General features: G+C 46.2%; 5 protein-coding genes across 5 annotated transcripts; 3 read left to right on the top strand and 2 right to left on the bottom strand.

Moving 5' to 3' along the window:
- Nucleotides 1-3,104: 3,104 nt before the first annotated feature.
- Nucleotides 3,105-4,623, bottom strand: EV420DRAFT_1473528 (uncharacterized protein; the record flags this gene model as incomplete). Its single annotated transcript, XM_060469150.1, has 2 exons — nt 3,105-3,455; nt 3,490-4,623. The coding sequence occupies 2 exons, from the start codon at nt 4,621-4,623 to the stop codon at nt 3,105-3,107; spliced, it is 1,485 nt and encodes a 494-aa protein (XP_060340265.1).
- Nucleotides 4,624-5,080: 457 nt separating this feature from the next.
- On the top strand, nt 5,081-5,769 carry EV420DRAFT_1473527 (uncharacterized protein; the record flags this gene model as incomplete). Its single annotated transcript, XM_060469149.1, has 5 exons — nt 5,081-5,147; nt 5,279-5,300; nt 5,365-5,423; nt 5,462-5,547; nt 5,638-5,769. The coding sequence occupies 5 exons, from the start codon at nt 5,081-5,083 to the stop codon at nt 5,767-5,769; spliced, it is 366 nt and encodes a 121-aa protein (XP_060340264.1).
- Nucleotides 5,770-9,028: 3,259 nt separating this feature from the next.
- On the bottom strand, nt 9,029-10,118 carry EV420DRAFT_1473526 (uncharacterized protein; the record flags this gene model as incomplete). The annotated part of the gene is made up of 4 exons (XM_060469148.1): nt 9,029-9,430; nt 9,477-9,572; nt 9,646-9,997; nt 10,057-10,118. The coding sequence occupies 4 exons, from the start codon at nt 10,116-10,118 to the stop codon at nt 9,029-9,031; spliced, it is 912 nt and encodes a 303-aa protein (XP_060340263.1).
- A 4,109-nt stretch (nt 10,119-14,227) lies between these two features.
- On the top strand, nt 14,228-15,725 carry EV420DRAFT_1616583 (uncharacterized protein; the record flags this gene model as incomplete). Its single annotated transcript, XM_060475133.1, has 4 exons — nt 14,228-14,631; nt 14,685-14,971; nt 15,037-15,296; nt 15,486-15,725. The coding sequence occupies 4 exons, from the start codon at nt 14,228-14,230 to the stop codon at nt 15,723-15,725; spliced, it is 1,191 nt and encodes a 396-aa protein (XP_060340262.1).
- Nucleotides 15,726-17,554: 1,829 nt separating this feature from the next.
- EV420DRAFT_1473524 (uncharacterized protein) lies at nt 17,555-18,160 on the top strand (the record flags this gene model as incomplete). Its single annotated transcript, XM_060469147.1, has 1 exon — nt 17,555-18,160. One exon carries the CDS (start codon nt 17,555-17,557, stop codon nt 18,158-18,160), a length of 606 nt encoding a protein of 201 aa, XP_060340261.1.
- Between the last annotated feature and the right edge of the window lie 4,886 nt (nt 18,161-23,046).

The raw sequence follows: 23,046 nt of genomic DNA, 5'->3' as shown, positions 1-23,046 counted from the left end.
TTTGTGAAGGTTTTGTCCTTCCCCTATTGATCGGGATGAAAGGGATTTATCATCCTTTGACTTGGTTATCCCGGGAGGTTCCTCAACGTTCGATGATGGTTCATCTGTTTTGTCGCAGTGGAGCCTTTTGGTTTAGCCGTTTGATTTGTTCGAAGGTTTTCTCCTCCTCTATGAGTTGTAGCTATTTGTTTTTAAAGGTTTACTTCCTTCCCTGTATTTCTGGATGAAAGGAATTTATCGTCCGATGTTTGAGCCAATGGCTCCTGATTTGGACTGTTCCTTGGGGGTGTAGTTAACGAGGTGGCATCTTGAAGTTTTGACTATGGCATATGCTAAGGTTGTTTGTTCACACGTAGGGCTCCAATCTGGTGCTGATATTCAGCAACTCAGATGCAAGGAGTGTGTCGCCAACCAATCCTTTAGCATGGCTCTGTAGTCCGGGAACTTGGTGTCATTTATCGGTTTGCTACTTTCCAAAGTTCGTCGGGGTTAGGAATGCAGGGAATTTGGATGATTTACTGTCCAAATCCTTCGGTACTGCATCTATTCCATAGTGGTATGATCGTCTGGGGTAGTTATTATGGCCAATAACTCCCTTCTTGAGTACTATTCGTGCTAACCGACGACTGTGGGGTAGAGACCACTTCATACGTGAGTTCTGATTTTCACGTTTTGCAGGTCCACTGGTCAATCGGTCAGGATAGGATGTGTCTGGTCTTTCTCATCGGGGAGGTTTCATGGGTGAGTCGCCTCTCCTCTTTACCAGCTGTTTTATCAGTCACGAGCAGAGTGTCAGTTACTGTTTTTAACAGGGTTTGTAGAGTTTGAGCGTTACTCCTACGCTTCATGAGTTCCTCCTCTTGGATAAGTTTGACTAAAACTTCTTGAGTCCGAAGGGTACTCCTCCAATGAGTACTCGAGGTTTCCCTCTTTCGGCATTGGGGACTTCTCCCTGCCGCTGTTCACTGCAGGTTTTGTGGCCCGTTGTGCTTCTGCAGTTACTTAGCTTCCTGCCTGTTCGCTTGCGCTACTGAGGTCTTTTCCACTCGGGGATGGCCTGCACAGTCCGGATTTTTTAAGAGTTCTGTAAACTCTTCCGTTGGTAACTGTAATTAAATGAAGAGCCTCGGAAAATGAGCACCAACTAACTCCAGTACCCCTCGTCGTTAGGTATTTCAACGATAGTTACCCGGTTTTGATTGCTTGGTGGCCTCGAAGGGAGAGCCGACCCCCTGAGGACTTACTCCCCAGAGACTCCTTGTCTCTGCCTTGAGCAGTATGGCTTTCGCCCTGCAAGGTCTTTTGTCTTGAGGGGTCCTTACCCCGGTCCTTGATCCCGGCGGTACACTTGGTAACCCTTCGTGGATGCACACATGTTGGCTCACCAGAGGGTTCTGCAGATGCAGGATTCCCCTGGTTCCTCGCCTCAGCTGCTTTTCCAATGTGAGCCGTTGCTACAATTGGGGTAGGAGCGGTGGCCCAGGTTGTCAGCCGATGTTCTTTACCGGGATGGCTGGGCGCAGCCTGTCCCTGATGCGGAGGCCTCTCCATTGCATCCGGAACTTTCCCCGCACCAAGGGGTTTTGATGGTTACCACTCAGGGTGATGGCATTTGGTCGCCAGACCGCTATGGGTCCTAAGCGGGAGTTGGTCGCCCTTGCTCTTACTCCCGAGGACGAGGGGGGTTACTGTCAAACCTTTGGAGCTCTGTTTCGCTACAGGCCCCCATCGTCCTGCTACCGAAGTGGTAGCTTATCTGAGGGGTTCCCTGCCATCACAGAGGGGCCTACTCGTTCTTGATCCCGTACTGCCAGCAGCAATACTTCGCTTGCTCGTTTCTGAAGTTGCACACAAGTCGCGCTTTTCCGAGAGTCTGGCCCCAGTTCAGCCTTCGTTTTGACCTCTCGTGTCGTTAGTGCCACTGCAAGGCGGCATGTCCTAACGGTTGGGGTTCATTGCTGATTTGGCGGCAGGGGAAATCCCTCGTACCCCATTGACGTCCGGTGGGTTCGGAAGTGTCTGTCTGTTCTGGTGGGAGTCCTCTTTTGTGTTACAATGCATTGCTTCCTTCCGGATTGGTTGTGTTAGTATGCGAGAGGCATCCCAATGTATATGATTTCGTTTCCGTACCCCACTGGGTGTGTCACCGTCAGCTTCTTAAGAAGTGTGACTTGGTAGAAGAGGATCAGGCCCATAGAAGTATGATCGGATCTATTGGGCCATCAAATGGATCATCGGACGAGGGTAATGATGATGCAGTGTGATCGGTGGGATTAAGCGGGTCATGAATGATGCGAATAATCTTGTTTAGATCCCCACCGCCATTCCAGATTTGTCCAATTGAGGTCGTCCGTAATGATGTTTTGTGGGTTCGGTTGGTGGATTTTGCCATGAAGGTTTAGTGGGGGAGTCATCTCTTTTTGACATTATGGCGGATGACGTTGAGGTGTTGCTCCTACGCTTCACTAATTCCTTCACTTGGGCATGTCGACCAGAGTTCCCTTTGTAGTGGTGTACTGCCTCTTCACCGTTCGTAGAGATTCCAACTTGCATGGATGGGTTTCTGTCAAGTCGACCAGATTGGTCATGGCTCTTGACTGTCAACCTTTCGAGGTTGATCAGTCCTGCAGTCTGGGAATCCAGCGTCCCCTATGGCGGAGGTCGGTCTCTCCATCTTGGTAGGTTGGCTGGGATTTCCAGTCCCTTCATGGACCTTTGATCAATTCGATCAGGGTCCTGATCATCGATCCTTTGGATCAATTGATCAATCGACTCTTGATTGGGTTTGTCGCTTTGGATGCACAACATATCCATAGCGATGGTGTCGGGATTCGTTTGAATCCTCGGAGTTCTTTTGTTTTTAAAGGTTGTCTCCTTCCCTGTATAACTGCAACAAAAGGGATTTATTGTCCGTATGGGTACCTACAAGCATAATTTTTAATACAAATTTTTTGAGTAGGGTTTTACCTGAGAGAAAATTGAATCCTGTTGTACAAGGGCGAATTGCCTGGTCCGTCATCGACTCCTTTCTTGTTTCCTGCTGAAAACGCACTAGTCCTGGTTGACCTAGGCAAATTGCCTAGTCCTTTGCCAACGCCTTCCCCTCAGCACTTGTTGTCAAGGGGTTTCGGCTCTGCTTTTTCAAGCAGAGCGCCATTGGGACCTGTCAGAGGGGCATTTGTTATCCCATCTAGTATGTCCAGGGAATCCGCAGCGAACACATTGTTCCTCCATGGATTCCATTTGTTGTCGTGTGAAGCGGCTCTTCCGCCCTTCCCAGTTTTTGACGAGCCACTCCTTTTGTGGGTCACATTTGCGGTTCCTCCATACATGTCCAGTGTGTCCACACCGGAAACATCGTCTTTCTCGTTTGAGACGATCCCTCTCCATTTCTTCATTTGCTGCTTTAGGGCACAACGCGCCTCTGTATTGGGAAGGGGAGGGGACTCTCCTTCCTAGTTCGGGGTCCAGAGACGTGGTCCAAAACACCTCCGATGGTAGGTGTGGTTTGGTCCAGTCTCCCCCGGGTTTCTTTGTATTGAAGATGTCTTCAGTGCTGAAATTCAGCACCAAAGACATGGACGGTTTCGTCCGTGTCAGAGGGGGTGTCGGTGGAGGTACCACTATCTTCACTTTCTTCTTCTTCTTCTGGGATTGTTCGGTATTCCCTTCCCAGGAGTATGGGGGTGGAAAATGAGTCCCATAGGTCTTCGTTGATGGCCGTTCGAGCCATGGGATTGGGCCATATGGCCTCGTACAAGGTGTCTGGCCAGGGGAATTCCCAGCCATCCCTGGCAACTGAGTGCCAGGTGTCATTGGCGGTTGAGTCGGAGTGCATGGGGGGTAGGTCCCAGGATCCCTCTTCAGGGGTGATCCAGGAATCCACTGGAATAAGCGATCCCCAATCCAGTATCCCTTTTTCCTTGGCCACTCCTCTTTCTTTCCTGGCCAATTGATGGATTCTTCGTGCGAGTTGTAGAGTGACTTGGTGATACCATTGATATACCTGGCTACAGAGGCAAGCGGATCTCTTTGAGGCGACTTCGGATTCGAGCCGGATGACTTCTGTCTCATAGGAGGAACCGGTGTCTGGGCTCCAACTGGAGACTTCTTCCTTGACACATGAGTTTTGGGAGGGAACGTCCGGCCAAGTGTGGACTCCCCATGCCTCTCTTGGAGTACTGGTGGAGGAGTAGATTCCCCCGTCGAGCTCTGAGGCGTAGAGCATTGGTCCAGCATCTCCAAATGACTCTGGAGATTCATCTCTTCGATGTCCTCCTGCGTCGGTTTTCCCGACTGTGGTTTGTCCACCTCCTCGTTCCTTTCCCCAGGCAGAGAGGAAAGGGGTAACGATTCCTTCGAAGGTGGTTCTTCGCCACTTTGTTCTTTCTGTCGCACGTCCCTTGCCACCATTGCTTCCACTACCCTCTTCCAGAGTTTGTTCCTCGATGAGTCAGTTGTACTCGTCGGTGTAGAACTGTTGGACGTCGGAGGCGATGGGGGTATCAGGATCATCCCAGGATCCTTCGACATTCTCCCAGTATTCGCTTGTGACTTGGGGACTTCCGGGGTATTGGGTCTGGAGGTTGTCCCTGGTGTTGGGGCAAATGGGAGTTGATCCATTTCGTGGTTGTGGATAGGATCGAGTGCTGCGGTACAAGGGGTGCCTTACTAGGGATAGTAAGGTTTCTAGAGTGGGGGTACGGCTTGTGATAGAGCCTATTGGATTCATACAGTCACCATCGTTGAGTGATGATGAGAGTACAAAATATTTCTGTAGGGGTGAGCAACCCCGAGGATTCGTCGTATAACGACAAAGGTTCCTTATTTGAATGCTCCGGATTCTGCGGTCCTTCTGTTAATGAAAACGACAAGTGCAGTTGAGGTAGAGCTCGTTACTCGCTCACTAATGGGGTAGTGAGGGTCGGTGCTCTCTGTGGGGTGTAGCTTTTTAGAAGTGTTGTTGCTGACGAGCTTGTGACAGCAATCAAGCAAGACAATATGGTCACCGTTGTTGAACAACGATGGGGGTATTAATACAAGCTTCGGCTAATTGTAACGCACTAACTTGGATTGAACAATGGTTGCCTCTAAACTGTCACTCGCGTTCAGTGATTCAGTTGTGAAGAGGGCGTTGCAATCGCTAGGTAAGGTACGATAGTCCTTAGGCACGAAACAGGGAGTTTCTGCGTGAAAAGTTAGGAGTGTATAACTTTAGCCAAAGCTGGGGTGTAAGACCACAGCAAGGCTCGTTTAAATACATTGTGGTATTTACTAGTATGTACCGCTCCTGTGTCTCGGTGCGTGCTGTCCCAATGCAGCGCTGTCTTCTATGTCCTCTGTATCATATGGTGCTTGATATAGGAGAAGCCCTCCTGCGAGTGAGAAGACTAGCATCTATAGGGCGCGGTCTTCTGAGGAGCGTACATGGCGGCTTGTCCATCCTAGGATGTGATCACAGTCGACCTAAAGAAGTGTGACTGGGTGAAGAAGGATCTGGCCCATAGGAGTGTGATCGGTCTATGGGCCATCAAATGGATCATGCGTGTGAGTGGTGAATCCAGGGACCTATCAGATGGAACTGATGGTTGTGTTGTGGCAATGCCCCGGTGATGCAGTGTGAGCGTGATGATGCAGGAAGTGCTCCTGCGAGTAAGAAGGGCAGCGTCCATATGGCGCTGCCTTCTACGAGGTCTGGTAGCAGAGCCCATTGACAGAGTCCTGGTGATGCAGTCCCTGGCGCGAGGTAATGCCGTGTGGGCAATGTGACCGAGCGGGTCATGAATGATGCGGATCAGGTATGAGGAATGACAATGAGAGTCGAATGACGAGTTGCTGACTTGCCATGATAAGATAAGATAAGCAAAAAATAGGGGTGAATTCATGACACTCTAGGCCAGGGCAGAGCCCCTGGTTCCATAATTCATGTTTCTTGCCTTTCTGGCAAATCAACTGCTAGTCTGGGAGACTAGGGAGGCTACCAGGTAAGTAACACCATATGTGATCTCTCTTGTCTTACTTTCAGACCAGTACCATCAAACAGCCATTACTGCCATGATGCTGGGTTCAGCTGGAGCCATGTGCATCAGCCTGCCTGGACCTTTGGTCACTCAGGCTGAGTCATCAGGTCACCAGGTCTGTTGCCTGAGCCTTAAACATTCCCTGTCTAAGTCCCACTGTTCCCCTTTGTGTTGCTTTCTGGTTACCTTGTCTATACTTACTTGCTACGAAAGTTACAAATACAGCTTGTATAGTAGTTAGAATTGAATTTTAGACACATGTTCAAGAGTGTACACTTGGCAGGCATATCAGTGATCACTGACATGAGCATCAGAAGATGACATCACTCCAGAAGAATCATTTTGGAACAGGAAGTGAGATATTTCCACACTACAGGAATTTGGCTCTGCATGCCGGGTATTACAGCGGGATGCAAAACAGCAAAAACTTGACCTGAAGTCATGAAAATGTATATTTGTGGGGCTCAGTGATGAATCTAAAGCCTACAGATATTGGTACCCAGGTTCTAAGATAATCCAGACTTCAAGAAATATATTATTCCCACTCTACAATACAGCTGACATAACAGAAGAGGAATACTTTGTACCATCCTCTATGCAGCTTGAGGGAGAAAATACTAGTGAAGTCAAGCTGTATCAGAGCAGAGGCATAGAAATGGAAACACTAAAAATAGCCACTGATCCGAGCAATCAAAATGATCAAAATAATGATATCACTCCTGAATCCCTATCACCACCTAAAACAAAAGCACTTACATGGTGTGGAAAGCTCATAGAACCACATGAAAAGTCAGAGCAAATTAAATCAGTATCAAATATGCCTGATTCTTGCTTACTTAACAATTTATCACCTTGAAGCAACCAGTCACAAGGGCAGAAACAGAAAACAGAAAACATTACACTTGACAGTGCTAATGTTGCTATAACAAAGCACTGAGACTATGCCTTGTTGCTAGAATCTGTGGAGAATTTCAGTGATGAGCCTTTAACCTTAGAAGAGGCCAAGCTTAGGATAGTCAAGTACAAAGCCAGACTAGTGGCAAAAGGGTATCCACAAATACCTGGAGTTGACTTTTTTGAGACATTCGCACCCATTGTCAGACTTGACACCTTTAAGCTATTATTAGCCATAGCCACCCAAAATAACCTGATCATGCATGGCACAGATGTAGCTGGTGCATACCTAAACAGCAAACTTGATAAAACCATTTACATGTTACAGCCACTAGAATATTCAGATGGAACTGTACAATCAGCCAGACTCCAACTCACCCTGTACAGATTAAAACAATCTGGATGTGTCTGGAACATCAAGCTGAACAACACCTTTTTGGGGCTTGGATACAATCACTTACTCAATGATCAATGTGTGTATCTAAAATGGACTGTCAAGGGACCAATTATAATTGCCATGCACATTGATGATATGACAATTTTGGCTCTGAGCAATGACATCATGACCCAAATAAAAGAAGAACTCAAGTCAAAGCTAAATGTGACAGACATAGGTGAAATAAATCACATTTTAGGCATGAAGATAGAAAGGAACTGGGAGAAAGGCACTATTACCTTAACCCAGAAGGCATACCTAGAGAAAGTCCTTGAAAGAATGGGAATGAAGGACTGCAAACTGGCAAAAATGCCTCTGCATGAACATCTAAGTCAAAACATCTTAGGTGCATACCCTTGAAATTGAGGGGGAGTGTTGAAGGAAATCAATTCTGAGTGTGACATGACCAACCACCAAGTCCATGACACAGTGATGAGTCAGTCACCTCTCAGCATTCTGGCAATATCTGGAATAACCATTGAACTCAATAACTCGTGCATAGAAAGCTGGAGAAGGTACTCAAAGGACTAATGCTTAGTAAAGTAGACAGTTCTAGAATAATTTCAAACTGTATAAATATGAGTAGAGTCTCTGCAGGAGACAGTAATTAATCCTCTTTCTTCATAACTCACCCTCTAGTCTTGACAATAATATGATGTAGCACCTGCATGTATACTCAATCCAACAACTGCAAATGCTGATGAGTGGAGGCCATCAAATGATTTGTTACTGTTGTTCAGCAGTATGGATTATAGGGAACACGCTATGCAGGGGGACATATATAGGAGAAAAAATGCTGGGATGGGTGGATATATGCTTGTGGTATGTTCAACATGCAAATAAGGATTGTAGCAGAGTCTAGAGATGAGTCCATGTGAGAATGCTGAAGAGATGACTGAATGTGTGGACATCAAGCAAATTGGGTAGGATGAAGGTTGACAGTGACTCTATTATCCTTGTGTTGCTCCACACATGGCATAGAGGATTGTCTACTCCTATCAATTAAGCACAGCAATGGAACAGAGGATAACACACCTAGGCACTTCAGCTTCAACCCTGCACTCATCCTGCAGCATGCTTCTCTTGATTTTCCAGGAAAGCTAATGCTGAGCCAGATGAGAGCCTCTGAGCGCTCTGCCTAGGTTGAAAATCATATCCCATTCCAACCTGATGATTGCGCTTTTTAAACCTGACAATGGTGCATTAACAACCTAGCCAGGTTGAATACTGACCTAGGCATTGGTAGGTTGTGAAGTGACCTATCTTGGTCACATTTGACCTATGACCATTTGCATTAAAAATTTCTGCAATAAAACCCCGAATCAGGTTGATCCTCAGGTCATTTGAAGATAACCTCTTACTGGTCAATTTACTTGGTTGTTTATTGTCTCCTTTCTGGGTTTTCTAGGTGGGTAAATAGCATGCAATCATGTATAGCATATATATATATCACATTCCCTGAAGACTGCAAGTACATGGGACTAAAATGAGACTTAGAATCTGGAGTAAATGGAGTGCATAATGGATTCCTCTATTGTTGTGTGTGGACTCAGGGTGCAGTGAGCTAAACGATACAAGAAGCAAGATAAGGAAGTGAGCTGTCTGGTGTGACACAGGACTGTGACAAAATGAAGCTCACCATGGGTCACATGTGACATCATTGATTGGTGCCGTGGGATCAATTTCCACCTTCGATGTCATTGTCATTCTCCTCATCAGCCATGTCGACATCTTCATCTCCATCTCTGGATGATCCTTGAATAAATTCATCTCCCTTCTCCTGTTCATTCTCCTCATCCTCCATGACCTTCCTAGAGATCCGCTTCAAGTGCCTCTGGTACTCTTTGGCCTTCTTGTGTTCCAACTTGTTGGCCTCATAGTTCTTGGTGGCTGTTTTCTTGTGTGATTTCGACTGGTCTCGCTTGGCAGCATTCTCTTTGAGATACTTGTATCCTTTGGGCTTTTCGAGGCTACCAGCCTTGTAAAGGGTCTTGCGCTTATTCTTCATATACTGGTGGACAATTGCCTCGGTTGCCCAATCATTTTCGAAATGACTGAGGAAAGGGTGGACATCTTGGGCCTGAGCAGTGGTAAGCATGATTATTGTGAGGCAGAAAGTCACTCACAACTGCAAAAAGAGTTGCCTTTGAAGCTGCAGGGATATCACACCAGCTGCGCTCAAAAGGGAGATGCGCGTTCAGTGTCAGATCCCGTGCACTTCTCTGATTCGGCACGTTTGGTGTAGATGGATCAAACATGGTGAGTTATCTGTCAGCAAATATATTGGTCACTCACCAGCAGGGCATTGTAGCGATCTCGTTTTTTCCTCGACCCTGCTAAGCCCATTTTCTCTGCAATCAAGAAGTCCTTTCCTGCCTGTCCATGAGGTTTAGGTACCTTCTTTTCCGATCCAGTTTTCAGGGCTGGCTGGCCTCCTCCCTTGCGACCAGAGTTGACAGGCACGCTGTGCATAGGGTGCGCAGGAGCTCTAATTGCTCCAATCTCAGTGGCTGCACCAGATGTTGGGGTATTCTGAGCTCCATCAGCATTATGAACATGTGAAGAGCCTTCCAGATTGACACTGGAATCATCATCAAACAGGTCCACAGTACGGTGACCTGATGATGTTGATAGATATATTGTTTGGCTGTTAGTACCATGTGTTTCGCAATAGTATCATATCTGACCTTCTGTGCTAGTACGCACCATTCCAATGCCTGGTACACTCTCGTCTTGCCCACCACGATGTTGTGCGCCAGCAGATTCATCAGGATTGCTCTCACTGTGATCAACGTTGATGAGCCTAAACTTCCGTGGCAACGGCAAAAACCAAAACTCTAGAGGAGTTCACGGCAAATGGTGCGTAGCGGCAATAAAGGCTTTGTTGTTGTGCGAGTGTTTCGGTGCACCTCCGTGTGATGAATTCCTCAAGAACACAAGTATACACTGCGACTTTTCAGTCAGCGAAGTAGTACCCTTAACGATCGAGTACTAGAAAACGTTGGCTGTAAGCCGGGAAGGGTCTCAATAGACGAGAAGGAACGGAATCCGGTATAACTGGGAATACCGGCAAACCATGAATGAAGTGATGGCAATTTAACTAGTAAAAGCCGTGGGCGATGTTGACGGAATTAGAGAAAATGCCATCAAAGAGAAATACCATTGGCAAGATAACAAATACCGTGACAGCAAGAGACAAAGACTGTAGTTGAGAAATGAGAAACTGGTGGTAAAACGAAGATAAGACGACTGGCGATGATATGAGGGGGAACTAGTGATGGCAAAACGATGGCTGGGACCAGGCTGGACTGAGACTGAAACTATACTGAGGTTAACGACGGCAAAACGAAACTGATACTAATCCTGAGTCTACACGGAGACTATCCTATACTGAAACTGACGGCAAGATACCAAATACCATGACTGATGATCCTATACTGAAGCTGTTGACTGAAATTCTGTGACAGACACTGCTGGCAGCAATAACAATCCTAATCTGTGTCCACATGGGGACATAACTGTACTGAGCTGAACTGGGGTGAAATGATGGCGATGTAGAAAGTGAAGGCTGGTAAAACAATGCTGGCTGGTGAAAGTGAAACAATGCTGGTGGAATAAAAGATAAAAGCAAGTTGTGGACATGAAATTCCATGTATTGGTGCAATATGATCGTACACCAATACCGTTAGAAGAAAAGCCATGACAGAGAGTATAACTTGGAGTGACTATGTTGTTATTGTCTATCTCCTAGCAAGTACAAGTGATAACGGTGGTCGATAACGTGGATGATGGCTAGTGTCCAGTAACTTGTGTCTAGCAACTACCTATTTTCCATGGTGTATACTAGCTTTTATACTACAATTCCGGAATAAATTTAGAATACTTGAAGCGAGTCCTTAGTAAGTCCGTAGTACATAGATTGGTAAGAAATGATGCCAAACACATGTGCTCCCAGAGTTCTAAAGTAACAGCCCCCACATGGTTTTACCGCATATAGACTTAATGATCAGAAAGAATTCCCCTGACATATGGACTCTTGGGCTGCTGTGTTGCTGCGGCAAGGTACACTGAAGGTAGTACACTGAAGTAGATGTGTGCGGCATTATCTTGGCATTGTAACAGCCTTAGTAAAGTGAGTGGAAAGGTCACGGTATTAGGTCTTTTGCCATGGAGTTGGTACTTTGACTGTGGCATTCTTCTAAATGATGCTTGATGCTGATGTCATTGATGGCTGTGCTGGGCGATCAATGATGGTCCTAAATCCGTGAGATCTGCAATCAGGTGCCTGGCAGCATTAATGAAGTGGCGCAGATTGATACGGAATACGAGCTGGGAAGGATAGTTGGCGGTAAGAGTGGATATTGCCGTGATTGCAATCGTTGACTTAGTGAAAGTCTGCTAAGTGGACAAGGCATTTATTATAATGCTAAAATCCATGAATTCTGAGCATACAGAGCCTTGAGGCTCATCAATGTTGTTGCTGACCCTGCCTATTCCTGCTTCATTCAGCTGCTGTCAGAGTCTAACATTCTCTGTGGCCATGTCAGAACTTTGAGCTGATATTTGAGAGAGTAAGCATACTCAGATGATCAACTGCAGCCATTACTCACCTTCCAGCCTAGCCATCCTCTCCAGCATTAGCTGCACAGTAGCATCTTTCTTGTTGCGGGTAGGCCTGGCAGCATCGTCCATTCCAGTGGATGTCCTAGCAGATGTCTGGGTGTTAGTGGGCACTTTAGAGACTTTACTTCTTGTTTTGTGCCCTTGAGATTGGTTAGTCTTATCCTGGAGTGGGCGGTTAGCCATATTGATGGAGATGAACAGCGAGAGAGTCAATGTTGAAGACCAATCAACAAACCAACCAACCAAACGTGACTTGGGCACTGGCTGAACTCTGAGACATACATCTCAAATTCTGTGTAAGTCATGTGCTTCTCTCTGTTTTCTAGCCTGTCTCATCTCCTCCAAAAGTATGGGTCCCAAAAAATCCTCCCAACAAAACACAGTTTGGTGCAACATCTGCCAGAAAAGCACATCTTGTAGGCATGAGCATGAGCACCGAAGCTCTCGTTACACCCCCTATCCAGCTACATCCCCACATTCACAACATAGAGTCCAGGCAGTGACTGACAGCGGTGATGATGAACAGACTACAACCAGCGAGGATGAGTCTGACATGGACTTGACCTCAGGCAATCAGGCAGCAGAATACGACGACCTAGGTTTTGCTGATACTGCTCCTGATACCAGTAGTGATGCTGGAACTCTGCATGGGAATGAAAGAGAAAGTGACAGCTGCTTGGAGGATGTTCATGGGCTCACAGGAAATGTTGAGGATGATGGAGATGATTCCCTGGAACTCGGAGAGGATTTTGGTGTCGGGCTGGATTTGGATTTTGAGTCACTAGGATTTTTGGATACAGAGAGACTTGCAAATTTGCATGAAGCTGCCTGGGAGGTCCTAGATGATCTCGACGAGTATGATGAGGACATTGCTGAGGATGAGGAAATCTTGCCATGAGAGGACAACCATGCCATTGACAAGGATGATGACTTCGACAATATTGGGAGGATTGACTGGGACAAGTTTTGTGGGTTTGGTAAAGACAGCCATTTGTCTGCTTGGGATGAGCTTCGAGCAGGCTATTACCAGCAATTTGCAAGCATAGGTATGTATCTTGATAGCACCCAGCTTCGTTTTCTCATAGACCTGTGTTTAGCAGAGAAACTTGATGCATATGACCTCGCCATCTGTTGAGCCTTTTCTTACAAGGTTCAGACACACACGACAGACTGAGACTTTGCAAAGCTTCCCTTCGCATTTCCCTCTAACCCACCACTGCCAAAATTGGATAGTGTTTGCTCTCATGTTGCCTTCCTGGCAGGTTTTGAACCTGAGATGTATGACTGCTGCCCAAACTCGTGCATCTGCTATACAGGGTCCCATGAGAAATGAACAGAGTGTCCATTTTGTCAAGAACCTCGTTATCATGCAGATGGCAAGGCTCGCAAGAAGTTTACGTATATTCCTCTCATCCCCTGACTTCATGCCTTTGCCATGAATCAAAAGATGGCTGAAGCGATGCAGTATCGTGCAAAGGGCCACCAGCATAAGTTGGGAAACGTTGAGGACATGTTTGATGGTAGCATTTACTGCAACTTGCTGTGCCAGTTTGTCCAGGTTGGTGAACGCATTTACTGCCATCGGTATTTTGGTGACTGGCGAGACATAGCCCTAGGCCTGTCCACTGATGACTTTGGGCCATTCAAGCATCAAAAGCATACATGCTGGCCTCTCATCCTCTTCAATTATAATCTCCCTCATGATATCCGCTTTCATCTCGAGAACATTCTCTCCCTTGGTGTCATCCCTGGTCCCAAAAAGCCAAAGGATTCCTGCTCATTTCTATGACCATTTGTCCAGGAGATGTTACGGCTAGCAGTTGGAATTCCCATATTCGATGTTCTCTCAGGATCGATGTTCTGTCTCTGTGCACACTTGATCCTTGTATTTGGGGACATACCTGCTGTTTCCATGGTTATGTGCATGAAGGATCATAATGGTTTCTCACTGTGTCGCATGTGTAAGATCACTGGTTTGAAAGTACCCAACTCATCTGCAAACACACATTATGTGCCATTGTACCATGCCAATCACCCGGATGTGATGGATTCACCCTCAGCCACCAAAGAGTATGACCCGCTCAAACTTCCACTTCGCTCGCATGATGAGATGTATGAGCAGGCAAAATCTGCTGAGTCTGCATCGACAAATGCTGAAGCAGACCGGCAGTCGAAGGCCTCAGGAATAAAGGGCCCATCTATACTCTTTTTTCTCTGCTCATTGCAGTTCCCTCTGGCGTTCCCTTACAATTTCATGCATCTGATTTGGGAGAATCTCCTTAAAAATCTGGTCCTTCATTGGACTGGCAAGTTTAAGGGTCTTGACGAGGGGACAGAGTCTTACGAGTTGGACAAGAGCATATGGAAGGCTATTGGTGAGGCTACTGCAAAGGCAGGATCAACTGTACCCTCAGCTTATGGGGCACGTGTGCCTAATATTGCTGGTGATGGTGTGTACATATCTGCTGAGATGTGGTCATTTTGGGTGCTATACCTTGGGCCAGTTCTCCTTCAACGGTGCTTCAAAGCAGAGTGCTACTACAATCATTTCATACGTCTTGTCCAACTGCTCAATGTCTGCTTACAATTCGAGATCTTGCACACCGAGATTGAGTATATATGGACTGGCTTTGCAAGCTGGGTTGAAGACTATGAGAAGTAAATCTTTGCTGCATGACTACTATGCTCACTCGCTAATGGATAATCTTTAGAATTTATTATCAGTATAATGTTGACCGCCTGTCAACATGTCCACTGACCATCCATGTGCTCTTACATATCGCTGATAGCATCAGTGCAACTGGGCCTGTCTGGTGTTATTGGGCCTTTCCAATGGAATGGTATTGTGGTGCATTACAACCGGCTATTCACAGCCATCGGTATCCCTTTGCTTCGCTTGCATGGCATGTTCTCGAAGATGCACAACTCACCCAGATCAAAGCTTATTATGATGTAGCGGAGAAGTTGTCCTTATGGCATTCTCAACATGCACCAATGGGTTCCCTTCACCTACTGGCCTGTGAGTAAACTGTGGCTTATCATGTGATGAGATCTTTGACAAAGAGAGTACGGCAGATCCAACATGTCAGCTTCTCCCACCAAAAGCCTCAGAGTGGCCCTCAGCCTCATCCCTTACTGCACTGCAGGGGGCACTGGTTACTCGCCTGAAGTGCCCCCTTGGTACAGTCAAACGACATCTTCAGCAGGCCAATGTCATGGAATGGGGACAGGTTCAATGTATTGACTTGGATGCCGGTGATACAATGAGAGCATCTGAATTAGGTGTTGTTCACGATGACAGCCGAGATGCCTCTTGGGTTCAGGTAGGCTTTATTCAAAGTATAGATTTCTCATTGGCTAACTAACAGCTACAGTACAAGATGCTTGTTGACAAGAACGCTCCACGGCGCAATCTTCCTACCGAGTTTCAGAGCAAGACATTTTATGGCTGACTGGAACACATTTACATTGTGCATTTTCCCATTCCATGTCCTGAACTTGGTCTGCTGGAGCCTGAATCATCATTTATTATGGCATCCATCAGGAGCTGTAAGTGTATAGAATCCGAGAAAATAGATGGTCTCGACATCCATTTCTATACTGCGCTGGGTCAGCAGCATGTTACAGATATCACCACAGTGCAATGTCTGGTCGGAAGAGTACCCTGTGGACAGACCAAGTGGGCTATCATGGATCGAAGTGGCTCTTTAGCTCGAGCGGTATATTCTGAAGATGATAGAGATTTAGACTGATAGGACAGGATAGAACCATGTTGTATAATAAATGTCAATCATTCCTTATGACATGTACAATGGCATGCACTGACATCTTCCCTAGTTCGTCTGCACCAGGAGGTCCATATCTTATGCTCTCTCATGGCTGTATTCCATTGCATCATATCACCAGCTTCGATCCAGCTCGCCAATTTCTCTGGCATGGCCAGTGACTCATGTGCTCCCTTCAGACCCTGTCATAAGGCAGATGTGTTCAAGGTGGCAGGATTGAACTCGAATGCATATTCATCCAGCTCGAGGAGAAGCATATGGAAGCTCCATGAGAAGTCAAGATCGAGGGACATCAGTTCCATAGTGGAAAGCCCTCGGTATTCATCTTCAGCTTCTGAATCACTGATGATTTCTCTGTTGGACACATCTGTGTGAACTGGCTGCAACGTCAGTGGGGCTAGGTGGTATGCATCACCAGTTTCAGGGCTGGATCAAAGTGCCATTGCCAGCCCACTGTAGCTGAGCAATGGTGAGGTTAATTAAAATTTGAAGTCATCACCTAAAATGCTAGATGTATGGAGCCTCAGGACAATGCAGACCCTGTATAAGTGTCAGGCCTTTGCCTGCTGCAGCCGTGACACTGTCATCTTGAGGACTATGTGTCGCAACATGCCAATTATGAGGATTCGGGATGAAATATAAATAAATAGTCCCATGCTTACAAATTGACTGTAGCTGGCTTCAACCTGGCCTGGGGCCAGACTGTGACATAGGGTAGTCACTTAGCATACATGATATCAATGTGCGAACTTGGGAGATCAACGATGTAGTGTGTAAGCAAGCCACAATTGAAATATATATAGGAGTGCTAACATCAGGCTATCTGTGTGCATGCCGAATCAGACACATATATACCTAGGTACCTAATTTCGACCTATAAACAACCTACAAAAAAGGGCCCAATATGATCAAAAAATGCAACCCTGTATTAGGTCAAAACAAATGACCTACGAAAGGTAGGTTCTACTGAGATTGACCTATCATCAACCTGTTTAAGGGAGGCCACTGATTTTTGACCTGACCTACCTTCATAGTGAGCATGTAGCCCTCTCATACACTGCAGTGTGAGAATTTACACTTGAGTGGAAGCCAATTGCACATAATGAAATCAAAGACAATTTGATCCAGGTCTGTCATTGTCTCTCTGCATCTGTTGTTGTGATTACAGCCTATTTATGCATGTAATTTTGTAATCTAACACATTTTACATGCACACTGAGATGTAGTGAGCAAGCAGACTAAAAATCTGCATCGACACTGATGCTAGACAGTGCACTGATGTGGAATATAACTTATGGCATAGGAAGCAATGGGATTCTAAACAGGACTTAGTCACAGCACTGTACCTGATGGGCATGCATTGGGTATAGAGTTTGGCCTTCTCATCATGCATGCCCATCAGGTACAGTGCTGTGACTAAGTGCTACACAAGTTTGACATGAGGAACAAACAGCTCAAACTCTGTGTTCAGCCAAGTAAAGTGTAGCGAACAGAGAGATCTTTGCCCCAGCATTCTGTCGCATTTTGCCAGATGTTTGGCTCAACAGAGGAAGCCAAACAATGTGATTGTTCTGCACCATTCAGTGCAAGAGTATTTTTGCTTTGTTCTCTCTCTGCTTTCTCCATCCTGGTCGCTCCATCACTTCTTTGCTCTCTTTTGATATTAGTCTTCAATGTTAGCACCTCCTGGCTTCGATACTCAGCAAGATTCACCTCCCACCAGCCCTCTCAAGCAGAGAAAGGACAAGACCCATGGAAGCGACAATTCTAGGGCATGATTCACATCCTGGTCGCTCATGTGCAAGAGAGCTCTAAATGTCTTGGTAAAGGCTGATAACAAGGACAGGTTGGAGAAGCATGGTGACCCAGAATGCTTGCCCACATCATCGCTTGCCTCCCTGCTGACTACAGAAGGCTTGCAGCATTCACCCACTCCACCCATTTCCCCCAAAGGCTCTTCTTCATTCCTACAGGCACTTGCCAAGATAACTCTGAAGTTGAAGGAGCTGTTCTCAGGGATTCTGGGCCTGAAGAAGAGATTGAGAGATGCAGGAGATGACTCCCCAGAAGACATCATTGAAAAGTGCAAGAAGATCTTCAATTGCAGCGAGGTGGAACATCAGCCAGGCTCTTCATTCCACTTCGATGGCTATCACTCAGAGCTCTACCACCTAGCAGATGCTAAGCAGTACATCCCCTTGTATCTTTTCACCCTCGCTAACATCACCATAATCCAGAGAGAGGAAGATACCCTGCCCATGAAGAAGATCCAGGACTGTGGCCATGGTAAAATCATGGTGCTTGACATCTCTAACCCTAGGTTCAGGAAGGAGGTGGACCTTATGGAGCTGCAATGGCAAGATGCTGCCCCCCACTTTGTTGATTTCATGTCTTCATTGTGAACCTCCCAAAGTGGCATCCATGACGAAGCTTGGACCAAATGCTGGGATGACCACTTTCTTTTCTTCCACAACCTTATTGACTTCTCACTCATCTTTGAGGTGATCTTGGCTACAGACATAAAGCTCCAAGTCAACTACCACAACTCGGACAAGGGTTTCAAGTTCTCTCAAGCTTATTATGCTTCAGGACTCTCTCAGACCAAGGAATGACTCCATGATGAGAGGGATTGCAAACATGAGGAGGAATACATCCATATGCACAACCAGCTTGCCTCTCAGCAAAGCTCCTGCTCCCTGGCCTCATCTTTCTGCCAAGGCACAGGAAGGATCATGTTGTCCTTTCAGAGGAGTGACACCAGCATCCCTTCGCCCAACATCGTGATCTGCCTTATATGTGCCAGAAGGGGACATCACATCCATCAATGCAAGTTCAGCTCCTTTGAGTCAGGCCAGCCCACCAAGGCTGTCTTTGTCCCAGGAGACAGAGGTAGTATCGCTCCAAAGGTGGGGAACCAGAACCAGAGGATTTGCATCTCCTGGAACATCTCACCAGAAAGAGGCACCCATTGCTCCCATGGCTCCTCCCCAGTCCACATCTGTTCCTTCTGCCAGGGTTCTGACCATCATGCTTTTGCATGGTGATGCATCTCAGAGCCTAAATCAGTCTCTTCCTCAGCTTGATCCTTCACCAATCTGAAACCGTATTGTTACACTGTATAATCCTGATGCCTTCGATTTCTTCCTCAAAAAGCATAGCATTTCTCATCTCCACCCCAACTTAGTATACAGACTATGCAATGGCTTTCCCATGGGTGACTTTCCACCTCTCCAACACACTATTATCTTCCCAAACTGAACTTCCTCCTCTGAACACAAGGCTTACATAGATGAATACCTCCAGGAGGAAGCAGATGCCGGGTGAATGTCAGGCCCTTTTTCTTGTTCTGAGGTGGAGGAGATTCTGGGTCCCTTTCAGTGTTCCCCCCTCTTGGTAAACATCCTGGAGCAAGGTCCAGGAGAAGAACCAAAACTCCATGTGGTCAGGAACTTGTCCAAGGGCACCAAGGACATTCCATCCACCAATAACTACATTGACATGGAGAAATTCCCAATGCATTTTGGCTCTGCGGCGCAGGTGGCTGATATCGTGAGTCTCTTTTACTGCTTACTTTCCCCCTGTACATTCATACTTTCCCTCATACATTCGTACTTCCTGTCGCATTTGCACTTCCTTGAATACATTCATATGCGGTGAAGAGGCTCTGTGCACGCCAAGCTCAAAATGCAATAGCATAGACACACTAAACACACCCACTCTCACACTCACACACACACAGAATCTCAGTAGTTCGGGGGAGATGTGCGATGCAAGCACACAATAACAATAGAATTAAAAGATGTCTTGTGCTCTTCAAGATGTAATAGCATGCTAGCTCAAAAGAATTCTCTAAGTCCACATGGTCACTAATTAATATCCTGAGTCAGTCATCTGAGTTAGTGCTCGATAACATGCTGTTCTTTCTTCTTGGCAAGGTCTAGAGTTGCCACATCATGCGGAATATTTCTCCTAATTGGCTCCTTGTTTTTAATTCCTCTGTCACGCACATCGCTAGCAAGTTGGTATTTATATTTGGTTGCTGCACAACCTTTTCTTAGTTCAATATTTCATTCTGGGTACAGGGTTTCTCTCGTGTCAGCCGAAGCCCTCTCAGGAGGCTCGGACTGGGTGGTCCTCAGTTCTGAATGACGTCTCTCGGTGATTGCCGGATCAGCAGGGTTTGCGCATCATAGATCAATGTTGCGTGAAGCTCCGTAAATATATTATCTTTTCAGTGTATTTTATTTGAGCGAGATGCTGCTGAGGGATGCATAGGGTGTGAGTCAGGGCACTGAGACTCCACACTTAAATGACACCAGTGTGCCACTCTAAGTCTAAGCCATGTGCTCCACTCGGATTATTTTATTATATGCTGCTTCTGCCTCAACAGGTGTTGCTCCATGCCAGGTATGCACTCTAATATTACTTAGTGGATTGACACACATTTGGATTCACAGGATTCGCAAAATTACACATATGAATGTGTTGCACACGTGTCAGTGGTACATTAGTACTGCCTTTACATTTGTACATGTCCATTTGGACATGCCATTATCCATTATGGCACAGCATCATTAGCAAACTTCTTTCCCCAACAACTGCTTGATTTAATTTTCGTCTTCTGACATTAAGTCCCTTAGATCTCACATGCTCCCCCAGGCACCCAGGCTATGACCCTGGATATTGCCAAATTTCATCGCACTTGCCCTATCCTACTGGCACACAAGCCATACTTCATAGTCCAAGGTTCAAAGGGCTTTTTCATAGACCATGGCTGCCCTTTTGGCTGTGCATCATCAGAGGGCAATGCTGGCACCATCACAAATGCAGTCATGGACATTTGGGAAATGGAGAAGGTTGCTCCCATGGTCAAATGGGTCGATGATCTTAACATTTTTCATTTCTCTTTGGCTGGGGATGAGGCTTCAGGCTTTGACTACCCTTATAACATATGTCATGAATTCACCCCTATTTTTCACTTATCTTATCTTATCTCACCAACTCATCATTCGACTCTCGTCATCATTCCTCATACCTGATCCACACCATTCATGACCTGATTGATCACATGCATGATCCGTTTGATGGCCCACGGGTCCGATCACACTCCTATAGGCCCGACCCTCCTTTACCTAGTCACGCTTCTTTAGGTTGACTCTGATCACATCCTAGGATGGATAAGCCACCACGTATGCTCCTCAGAGGATGGCGCCATATGGATGCCAGTCTTCTTATTCGCAGGAAGGCTTCTCCTAGGATGACAGGGATCCACGTATGCTCATCTGAGGATAGCACCATCCCTCTGACTTGCAGATATGCTTCTCCTATACCAAGTCCCATACGACCAGAAGACAGCGATGCATTGGGACACTGTGCACTGAGACGCAGGAGTGGTACATACTAGTAAATACCACAATGTATTTAAACGAGCCTTGCTGTGGTCTTACACCCCAGCTTTGGCTAAAGTTATACACTCCTAACTTTTCATGCAGAAACTCCCTGCTTCCAAGACTAAGGACTATCGTCCCTAACCTAGTGTTTGCAATGCCCTCCATCATACTGAATCACCAAATGTGAGTGACAGTTTGGAGGTAAACGTCAAGCAATCCAAGTTAGTGCATTACAACATAGCCTCAGCTAAGAAGCTTATTGAACTGCTTAGCATTCCTTAGCATAAAACCAAGTGGTCTGATTTTGCCCCCACATTCATTTACATCAGCATTCAATGGGACGTTCAAAACAAATGTGCTTCTCTTCCTGAGCACAAGAGGCTCAAGTTCTTGCACCATGTGCACCAATTCATCGACTTGTACTCCAATCACCCAGCCTTGCTTGCACCTACCCTCTCCCTGCAGGGATCCTTAGTACATATTGCCTTTGTCTACCCTCTTGGTAGTTCCCACCTTCCTTCAATTTTCTCCTTCGCATCCAGTTTTAATGAGAATTGTTACTCTCATCACTACCCAACAAGCCTGATGATTCATGATCTCAAGTGGTGGGAATCAACCCTCTCCATGCCAGGCCTCTTTTGCTTGTTTGATCCCAAAGGCCCACAGCTGGACTGGGACATCTCAGTAGATGCCTCGACAGACTGGGGTATTGGGGTAGTAGTCAATGGAAGATGGGATGCTTGGAGCTTATGTCCAGGCTGGAAATCAGAAGGCAGGAACATCGGGTGGCTTGAGGCTTTAGCAGTCGAATTCCTTGTATACATTCTTGAAGCTAACGATCTGAGGGACGTCACTGTCTTGGCTAACTTGGACAACCAAGGAGTCATTGGCACCTTTGAGAAGGGTCGCAGTCGAAGCACTTCAGTCAATCTCTCTATTCAATGCAGTGCTGTCATTCTGACAACAAGAAGCATTATGCTTTCTTCTTGAGCAGTGGACTGGGGTGTACATGAAGGGAAGGCACAGTTGCGAGAGGAAAAGGATTCTATAGAATATGTATGAGTATAAAGTATATATCTCAGCATGAAGACATTGGTTGAATGCTGTACTGTACCTATAGAATATGTATGAGTGTGAAGTATATCTATAGGTACAATTAGCAATAGTATAATAGAAATATAGTGAGTATACATGTACATCTCAGCGTGAAGATGTTGGTTGAACACTGAGATGCTGTGACGAAAAAATAGACTAATCAGGTATGTACTGGTAATCTAAATATAGTCCATGGCTTGCGGTTAATGCTCACCATGCTCAACACTCCCCCTCAAGCCTAATCACTAGCCATCCGAAGGAGCCAGACCCATCAATGCATGAAATTTAGCAAGCTTGACCCATTTCAAGGGTGGGCTTGGTGAACGCATCCACAATCATATCATCTGTTGGGCAGTACTTGATCAGGCTTTGGGATTTTGATACAGTCTGCCTGACAAAGTGGAACTGGATGTGGATGTGCTTCATTCATGCATGAAATGTGGAGTCTTTGGAGAACACAATGGCTCCTTGGTTGTCGCAGAACAGTGTGGTTGGCTGGGCAAGTGGGTGGATCAATTTGGTGAATAGCTTTCTTATCCATATGAGCTCCTTTGATGCATGTGTTAGGGTGATGTATTCTGACTTGGTGATGAGCCTAAACTTCCATGGCAATAGCAAAAACCAAAAATCTAGAGGAGTTCATGGCAAATGGCGTGTAGTGGCAATAAAGGCTTTGTTGTTGTGTGAGTGTTTTGGTGCACCTCTGTGTGATGAATTCCTCAAGAATGCAAGTATACACTGCGACTTTTCAGTCAGCGAAGTAGTACCCTTAATGATCAAGTACTAGAAAGTGTTGGCTGTAA

The sequence above is a fragment of the Desarmillaria tabescens genome, assembly GCF_030435595.1.
Source record: "Desarmillaria tabescens strain CCBAS 213 chromosome Unknown EV420scaffold_1, whole genome shotgun sequence".
NCBI lineage: Eukaryota > Fungi > Basidiomycota > Agaricomycetes > Agaricales > Physalacriaceae > Desarmillaria > Desarmillaria tabescens.
Note: the sequence above shows the minus strand (reverse complement) of the source record. Positions and strands in the feature narration are given on the sequence as shown.